This window comes from Triticum aestivum, chromosome 1B (genome assembly GCF_018294505.1).
Source record: "Triticum aestivum cultivar Chinese Spring chromosome 1B, IWGSC CS RefSeq v2.1, whole genome shotgun sequence".
Lineage (NCBI taxonomy): Eukaryota > Viridiplantae > Streptophyta > Magnoliopsida > Poales > Poaceae > Triticum > Triticum aestivum.
The window spans coordinates 452,588,646-452,597,988 of record NC_057795.1 but is presented as its reverse complement, the minus strand read 5'-3'; the positions used below and the strand labels follow the sequence as shown (position 1 = coordinate 452,597,988).

The 9,343-nt window shown below is 39.6% G+C and overlaps 1 protein-coding gene across 3 annotated transcripts; it reads left to right on the top strand.

Annotated features, from left to right (window-relative positions):
• The first annotated feature begins 206 nt into the window (after positions 1 to 206).
• Positions 207 to 9,303, top strand: LOC123130888 (histone-lysine N-methyltransferase, H3 lysine-9 specific SUVH4). 3 transcript variants are annotated; one of them, XM_044550680.1, is made up of 13 exons: positions 207 to 355; positions 514 to 579; positions 2,387 to 2,496; positions 4,382 to 4,561; positions 4,754 to 4,852; positions 5,292 to 5,390; positions 6,254 to 6,303; positions 6,407 to 6,495; positions 6,743 to 6,908; positions 7,101 to 7,206; positions 7,513 to 7,695; positions 8,128 to 8,358; positions 8,864 to 9,277. In XM_044550680.1, the coding sequence occupies exons 3-13, from the start codon at positions 2,425 to 2,427 to the stop codon at positions 8,975 to 8,977; spliced, it is 1,389 nt and encodes a 462-aa protein (XP_044406615.1). In that variant the 5' UTR covers positions 207 to 355; positions 514 to 579; positions 2,387 to 2,424; the 3' UTR covers positions 8,978 to 9,277. The 3 variants fall into 3 exon arrangements, with proteins under 3 accessions (XP_044406615.1, XP_044406629.1, XP_044406622.1); XM_044550694.1 differs by lacking the exon at positions 8,128 to 8,358 and having other exon boundaries at positions 8,864 to 9,303; XM_044550687.1 differs by lacking the exons at positions 207 to 355; positions 514 to 579 and adding an exon at positions 2,003 to 2,130.
• Positions 9,304 to 9,343: the final 40 nt, after the last annotated feature.

Genomic DNA, 9,343 nt, shown 5'->3' with positions numbered 1-9,343 from the left:
GGACGAGGGAGGCGTCCCGGTAAAGAAGCCGGTGCTGCATTACGTAAGGAGGAAGCAAAGGGAGGCTGCCAAGGCCGCGGAGACGGCGGTGGACATGCTCGTTCCGTTGCTCCAGGGCATGGAGGTGGAGTCCGACGCGGTGGCGCTGGACGGGAGAAAGAGGCGCAGGACAGTCACCGCACCCATGGCAACGGCGATGACGCCATGCGAGGTTTTGGCGCTGCCCAAGGACAACGAGGAGGTGGCGCCCGTGGATGGTGGGGCCGATGAGCATGGCGGTGGCGGCAAGAGCTGGAGGTTGCGTGTGAAGGAAACGCTGCGGGCGTTCAGCAGTAACTACCATCACTTTGTGCAGGTCTCCCGATCTCCTTAATGTACTCGTTAATAAAAACATATTTCTGAATGTGGGCACTGGGCATATTAAGGATTGTTGGTTAATTTCTCAAAAATCAAAAGGGACTGTTAGTTTCCTATAGCCAGTGTTTTTAAGGCCTGACATGGTTTGTGTCACAGGAGGAACAACAAAGAGAGCAGGCTGTAAGGCAAGAGCTGAAGGCCTCCAGGGCTCTCAAGCGTCAGGTGTGGCATTCTCTGTCTTCTATGATAAACGAACAGTTTTAGCTGTGAAATTAGGGTCTCTTTGACCATGAAAGATTTACACGTACTGGTTGGCTGAACGTACCATGAACGCACAGTTTGAGCTGTGAAATTCTGGAGCATGAATATGAAGTTCATTCAGTTTTTTCACGCCATTCAGTTAAGTAACCTCGTACAGTCGTACTGTTGGCTGTTGCATGGAAAGTAGTCCGCCAATCATAGTGTTTGCTAATTTTCAGTTGCCTGAAATTCCATAAATCTCAGTCACCTAGAAGTTGCACAATTGGAGAGTAGGGCCAGGGGCTACTAAAATTGCAGTAACATGTGCACTTTTAGTACTGTGATTTTAGTGCTATCAGGTCTTTCCTCCTAAATAGCTTTGTCATCATTGTGCCCATGGATGCATATGCTTGGTCTGATCTTATATTTGTTTGTTTGGCTATTTGTTGCTAACCTATGTTGTGTGTGCTTTGTTTAATTTAATGGGCTATGTCATGTGGTTTCTACTACCAGGACTTTCCTTCAAAATGATTTATTATATGATCCTATTTGTTTATGACCTTGTGTACACCTCGAATCCTGATTATATTGAGGCCTCCTTCGGTTCGGAGGAATTTCATAGGAATTCTATAGGATATGATTCTTATAGGATTTTTTCCTTTAGAGCCCTTTGGTTCTTAGGAATGGATTCCTATTCCTACATAGGATTGGTTCCTATCCTCCACATTTCAAGGAAAATAAACATTAGCCTAGACTCAATGGAAAAATTCCTATGATGTGAACTAAATGACATCTCTTTTCCTATTCCTACTTATATGATTTGAGATACATGTCATGTCTCATTTCCTACAAATTTCCTACTCCTACGATAATCCTATCCTATGAACCAAAGGAGGCCTGAATTTGTAGTAGCTATTTGTGCATACAGGAAATATAAGGTGTGCGGAGCTTATAGTTTCATGCTTGTTTCCCTTTTTTCTTGATCATGTCTTCATTCTGAAACGTGTTATGCTTGTTCGCGTTACCAGGTCTTTTCTCCTAAATTTTTTTGCAGTCATTGTGAACATGGAAGCATATTGCTGTGTTGATCTACTGGTTCATATTTGAGTGTTTGCTAACCTGTGTTACATAGGCTTCTCCTTTTTTTCACCCGATCACAGAGGCTTCTCTTTGATAAAAACATGTTCTGTAGAATGTACAATATGTAGTGATTTCTGTGTGTTAGGCATTTCTTTCTAAAAGGCTTTCGTATGCTCCTATTTCTATTTGTTTCTAACATTTTGTACATCTCAAATACAAATCATATTAGTAATGTTCCATGTTGTGCATGTGATTAATAATCCGGAATTATGACGCGCCGACGTGTGGCAACGAATCTTACAGCGCGTCGCACTCTGCAGCGTGTGATCGACAACACTGCCGAGTGCCGAGTCTGCGCAGGCTGATGGTGACGTGCTGACGCCCTGGCCAACGTCCACTGCATCCAGCGGGGGATTCGGCACGTCACGCCGTAGCGCAGTCCTTAATAATTAGGTGCATTTTGATATTATAGATGCTTTACATATTTCTGTCTTTCTGTCCACCATTACTTACTCCAATATACTTCATTCTAAAATTTTGAAATACAATGGTTAACATGGGTTCATGCGCAACCCTTATGAAAAGTAAAATTTTAAAGATAGTTTTAAAATAAAAAATTCTAAATTTTAGGTTAATAAACCTGGTCAACTGTTCTACTCATGTTCTGTAGAAATAACAATGTGAATTCGTTCATTGTCTTCTTTCTTAGGAGTTGATGTTGGAGATCAATTCTACTCACGTGCTGAGATGGTTGTGCTAGGCATACATGGCCATTGGATGAAGGGTATAGATTATATGGGTTCGAAACATCAAGATAAGGTAAGGCTGGTGGAATGGATATTCAAAATTAGCTGATAACACAGTAACACATTCCGACATTCGATAGTTCTATAATGACCATGACATATTGGCTCAATAAATATGAAATCGACATTCAGCTTGCACTGCCGGAGCTACCTTAGGGCAAAACCAGGTCATGGCCCGCAGTGGCGGCGGCAGGGGTCTTCCCTGGACTTCCGTGGAATACCAAAGAATTGCTAATTCATTGGTATACTGCTGCTAGCATCCTGTATATTTGTTTGTCATATTGCTATAAAATTGCACAAATGAATACAAATGAATACCAAGGAAGAAATTCCTGGCGCCGCCATTGATGGCCCGCCCAACTTAGGAGCATTTCTTCCTACTGTTCACCTAGATCAGGATGTGAAACACGAGCCGAGAGACAATTTGCTTCAGCTTAGCCTGCCCAGCCCACCCTGCTTTTTGTTTCAAGCTCTGCCACTGTCAGCTTGGTTTGCTCTTGGTTTATTTGATCCTAACCAAATTTGATCTGTATGCACTTGATTCATTTCATAATAGAAATGATAGCCTGCAAAATTTCATACAAAAATATGGCTATCTGTGTTCTGTGAAAAAAAAATGACAAAACGAATACAGTTATCTCTTGTTTTTTTATGGAACACAAATTATCATATTTTTGATAATTTTTTGCAGGTTCTCATTTTATAGCATACACCCACGTCCTTCAAACCGTGGCCCCAGATTTTAGGGTGGTTTGCACCTTCAAAGATTTAGAAAGAATTGGGGAATATCTATAAACTTAGGGAGTTGCTACAAAATGAATAACTGCAAAGATTAGAAAAAACATGACAATTTGTGTAAAAGACAAGAGGAAATTATTTATCTCTTGTAATTTTTTGCCTAGGACACAAATAGCAATGTTCCTGGATTAAGTTTTGCAGGTTATGATTTCGTATCATTCCTTACATTCGCAAAAAATTCATGTGTTTTGGGAACTCCAGAATGCAAAAACAAGCTAGGGTACAAGTTAGACGGTTTTAGAAATTTCAAGGTTTGATAACACATATGGTTTCATAGTTCAGTGTTCAACTCGGACCAAGCACCATGGTCTAGGGTTTGGGATGAACTTTTTTAGAAGGCTCCGTGACCTAGATGTAAAATTGAACTTCTGTTCAGTATTGAATACTCCCTCTGTAAACTAATATAAGATCGTTTAGATCACTAAGGTTTGGACAATTCGTCGCTCCTCGACGGCTAATTCATGAACTAATAAATGCAATTTAACCCCAAGTGTGACGGTGTCACCCACAAAACTCGATTAAAAGCCGGTAGAAATGATTCGTAGCTTTAGTACTCCCTAACACATGCTGCATGGCACCTCTCTTCTTCCTTCCAAGCTAGCCCAACCCCATATTGTGAAATTAACACGACAATTTTTTTTCCGCTTTAGCATACAGCTGACTAATGTAGCGCTGAAGTGAAATAGAAGTCAAGTACCATAGTAGCCTATGAGTAAAATTTACTCAGGAGTGTTGCCTTTGTTTAAAAAATGGTATGTAAGTTGAAATATGATGCACTTCACGGCAATGAAATGATTTGACAGTGTGCCATATAGAAATAGGTCATTGAACACTCATATAATGTCATTGTCTGTTTATATATACAACATAAGAGGGTAAACATTTTAATGTCTTGATCGTAGAATTTTTTTCTATTATTTGTGTAAGTTCATGTTAAATTATTTTATTTCACAGGACTTTGTCTAGCTGTTAATATCTGGTTGTATATATTTTTCCTGATGTACAATCTGCAAAGGTCTATTGATCATATTATTTGTTAATGTATCTATTCCATAAGAAAAAATGATTTATGTGGTAGTGTTGATCATTTGATTAAGCAGCCAGGGTATCAAGATTTAATTTTCCCTCTTGCCACCTGCATTGTAATGTCGGGGGCATATGAAGATGATTTTGACAAAGCTGACGAAATTATTTACACTGGCGAAGGAGGAAATAATTTGCTTGGTAACGGTCACCAGAAAACTGAACAAACATTGCTTCGGGGAAACTTGGCACTGAAGGTTAGTTCCCGGGTTCCTTTGATTTTTTATATTGTGCGTTCAAAAAGGAGGTTGAACCCCCAGCCTGCATCATTACGATGCACACAGCCTTTGATTGCATCACCAAGTTTAGAGTAGCTTATGTTCTTCCTTTTCCATCTCAAGAATTAGTTCTCTTCCAAATGCTAATACTCGCCTCTTACTTCTGTGCAGAATAGCAAGGATAATGGCAACCCTATACGGGTTATTCGTGGCCATATAGAAAAGAACAGCTACACTGGAAAAGTTTACACCTATGATGGATTGTACAAGGTTTTTATCTCCTAGATTATCTAAATATCAAATATCTGTTTCATACCAAGTGTATGTAGGCTGATAGTTTCAAACTAATCATCCAAACTAGCGAATTAGTGTGATATTTTTATTTTGCCGAAGAGTCACCTAGTGTGATCTTATTAACAATTACAACCTCCGTCCGGAATTAACTGTTGCGGAAATGAGTGTAGACGCGTTTCAGTGTGTAGATACACTCATTTCAGCGACAGTTAATTCCGGACGGAGGGAGTATATGCATATTTATTCAAATATTTCTTCCATTAACTTCAGGCTCTAGTCTGAAGCAAATTGAAATATTTTATCAGTGATAGTTGCAGTGATCTTGCCTCCTGTTAGATGTCTTATCTTCACTGCTTCTGAAGCTTGAACATGTCTCATGGTTGCATCTTGAGTAACTTACTTTATGACTACATAGGTAGTGGATTGCTTGTCAGAGAAAGGAGTGCGCGGGCATTTGGTTTTCAAATTCAGATTGAAGCGCCTTGAAGGTCAACCACCTTTGACAACTTCCAGGGTAGAGTTTACAAGCTCAAGCTGATTTCAGCCCCTTATCTTCTTGTTTTCGATATCTCTGTATTCTTTTTGCAGTATAAGAGCACTTGTATCAACATTTCAATCTACTATAGTATTATCATTGACTGAACTAGGTTCCAAAATCATGGTTGTAATCAGATGTTCAGTTGTGGCTGGATTTTGGCTGAACCCTTTAGAATCTTGGTCAAAGAGTTGTCAAATGCTTAAAGGACAACCTGGTGCACGTAGCTCCTGCTTGTGCAGGGTCCGGTGAAGGGTCCGATCACTTTGGATCTATCGTACGCAGCCTTTCCCTACATTTCTGCAAGAGGCTGTTTCCAGGACTCAAACCCGTGACCTCATGCTTAAAGAGTTGTCAAATGCTTATGAAACAAAAATTATGCAAAAAAAAAGAGTAAAGAAAACTGGAAAATAACCGAGTTGACTGGGAAACCGCTGTGAACTTGGAAACGATCTAGGAAACAGGAGGTACCATTTTTTTACTGCTATTGTTCTTACAATCCGGGATCACTCACGTTCTTAGAATCCTGAATCACACATGTAGTTTGTGCCTTTTCTTTACTGTGTATTTTTCTCACAGAAAAACTTGTTGTGCTTGGATCTTTCAGTTCAATTATCCAGCAAATTTCTAGTACTTGATGCTGGTTAGGTGTCTAAAGATGCAGTTCCCATCTAAATTTCTTACCCTCTATAAATAAGATAATATCGACTCTCTTGACTGACAGCCTATTGTACTCATGTTTCAAATCCTACGTTTGAAAAGTGATCTCCGTTTCACTTAGTTTCCTTTAGCTCTGATGCTTTCTTTACCTTTTAGCTTCTTATAAACACATATATGTGCAGGTGCTGTTTAATCGTGGAGATGTTCACATGCCAATTTCTGAATTACCTGGGTTTGCTATTTGAGCACTGACCATATTGATTTATGCTCAGTATTCATACTCTCTTGTCTTTTCCCTCCGGGTCTTATTATTTGTCTTTGAAATTGTTCAATAGGTTGGTTTGTCGGGACATCTCTTATGGGCAGGAGAACATTCCAATTCCTGCTACAAATTTAGTTGATAATCCTCCTGTTCCTCCATCTGGTATGCTACAAACTTCTATTTATCCCCTTTAACTAGCTCTCCTGTCCATCGTTTTACCTGTTTTTATCATATGTGATTTTGGCCGCTAATCTTGTGTTCATGCCGGATGCTTGCTTGCTGCTTTTAATGTTTGGAATTAGCTCATCTTTTTTTGACATGTGTTACTTGTATTGCTTGAGTTTCTTGCTTTTCACAAATATTGAGCATACACGCTATAATGATTTTATCTGTGTCATGCCTTTTGTAGGCTTTGTGTACTCTAAGTCACTGCAGATTCCAGAATATATCAAAATGCCAGCTGACAGCATTGGTTGTAATTGCAAAGGAGATTGTTCTAGCTCTACACACTGCTTGTGTGCTGATCGCAATGGTTCCGATCTACCATATGTGTCTAGTCAAAAGAAAGTTGGAAGGTAACATTTTGCGTTGAAGGTCATTGGGCTTTTAGCATAATGTAATGTCAAAAAACATGTTTATGGTAATATTTGCCTACTAAGGGAGGTGGCAATGGCGCTTCAAGTTTTCAGGGAATGAAAAAGAATGTTTATCATGTACTCTTTGTTCTTGGGCTGCAGCTCTTCTTTAATCAGTTATGTAATCTTTAGGTTGGTGGAGCCCAAAGCAGTTGTGTTCGAGTGTGGTGCTACTTGTAGCTGCCACTGCAGCTGTGTAAATAGAACATCCCAGCAAGGATTGCAATACCGCCTAGAGGTAGTACTTTTTCTTATTCTCTTATTTTCTTTTATGTGTTTTTTCCTTACTTCCTCCAGTCAGGTTTATAAGTCGAGCAAGGGTTTTTAGTCTTTAATTTGACTAGCAAAACTTGTGTTATATGCCCCCGAAAAATATATCTTCAGACCCGTCGTTGAGTGAAGTTTCTAAATATCTTTTTTGGCATATCATACATGTTATGTTAGTCAAGTTAAAGACGTACAATTTCATGCCTGACTTATATACACGACCAGAGGGAGTATATTGCATTGCCTTGTAGATTAACGAATCAAAATGTAAATTCAGGTGTTCAAGACTGAGTTAAAAGGTTGGGGCGTAAGAACGTGGGACACTATTCTTCCAGGGGCACTCATCTGTGAATACACTGGGGTATTGAGGAGGAACGCTGAAGTTGAAGGTTTGCTGGACAACAACTACATATTTGATATAGACTGTCTTCAGACCATTAAAGGCCTGGATGGGAGGAAGGTAATGCATTATTCTCTTCCCTTCGCTGGTTTCAACTTTGGAGCTGAACTGTTGTATGCTCGATGCCTCGATTTGATGTTATTTCTCCTAGCTACCAACTTACCATAATAAACCCAAGGATATAGTACTGTGATGCACTATTTCGTTCTCAACACAATTGTTCTCTGTTAGAAGGGAAAAGTGAAACTTATATCATGATTGTCTTTGACTAGTAAAGTTGTTTACCTCGTTGCTTGAAGCTTTGATTTGTTCATCTTTCTAGAGCTAGTAACCGGCCTAGATTTTGTTGGGACAGATGGAACAGCATATCCTGTAAAATGATCTACTATAATGTCCTCCACCTGAAGCCGCCATTTTCTTCCCTTTCCACAATGTCATGTATCGTGTATTAACACGTCATTAGCATGATATTTATTCGTTATTTTTCTACAGCAAAGGTCTGGCTCAGAACTGCATATGGCATCTCTTCAAGATGAGCATGACTCCGAGGCTTCTCAAGCCCCAGAGTATTGCATTGATGCTGGTTCCATTGGCAACATTGCGAGGTTCATAAATCATAGCTGCCAACCGAACCTTTTCATCCAGTGCGTACTGAGCTCACATAGAGATATCAAGCTAGCAAAAATCATGCTTGTTGCAGCTGATACCATACCACCTCTTCAGGCGAGTCTTTGTGACTAAAACTTGATTTTTTTTTAAGGAAAAGTTAACTCTGTAAGATGTTAACCATGAAATTCAGTGATAGTTGAATCATAACTATTGAAGCTTTATTGTTCAGTTATTTGACCTGTTGACCTTAATGTGTTTCATTAGTTAGTGAAAAATCTACAGCATCATTTTATTACTGCCGACCCCGAAATTTCTAGATACACTATAGAGATCAAAGTGAGAAAATTTGATCATACACATTCTAAGGTGATATGTTTTTTTGGATAATGGAAGCTTCTTATTTTTTTACCCCCGGCCTATTGATCATAGATATATGCACCCATACTAAGACGATATGTATTTTATGAATTGGTTTTGCAAACTGCTGTTAAGTTGGCTATTAGTAGATATTGAACCATAATCAATTATATCAATTGTACAAGTGCGGGCACATGGCACCTTTTATCTTCCTGCTGTTTCACCTGCCTATGGATTGCTGACTTGACTATACTTGTTGCAGGAACTCTCGTATGACTACGGGTATGGCATGGACAGTGTCATTGGTCCAGATGGCAATGTTGTCAAGTTAGCTTGCCACTGTGGTGCCTCTGACTGCCGAAAACGGCTCTATTAGGTGCTTTGACAGTGCCCTCCAAAGTTAGCTTGCTACTGTGGCGCCTCTTACTGCCGAAGGCGGCTACATTAGGTGTTTTGACCGTGTCACGGTGCTTCTAGGGATACTCTTAACATTATTACGCTTCATAGGACGCCATGCCATGTTTGCTGTGTAGCACAAGGGTACCAACCCTGGTGAAACATTTCATTTTGTGTAGATGACATGCTTGTTGTGCTACTTAACCGACATTCAGCCAATAGCATGACTAAATTAATATATTATGGGGTTTCCTTTAGCAACATTTTTTATTTACCGTTTCCTTTGCATTTCTTGTTTGCATTATTTATGTTTGTGTGATACTATATCTGTGATAGTTTTCTTTGC

Coding starts and splice junctions, on each gene's coding strand:
- LOC123130888 (XM_044550680.1), top strand. CDS start 2,425: ATGGTTGTGCTAGGCATACATGGCCATTGGATGAAGGGTATAGATTAT. Junction 6,304..6,406: donor CCAATTTCTGAATTACCTGG/GTTTGCTATTTG, acceptor ATTGTTCAATAG/GTTGGTTTGTCGGGACATCT. Junction 7,696..8,127: donor AAGGCCTGGATGGGAGGAAG/GTAATGCATTAT, acceptor ATTTTTCTACAG/CAAAGGTCTGGCTCAGAACT.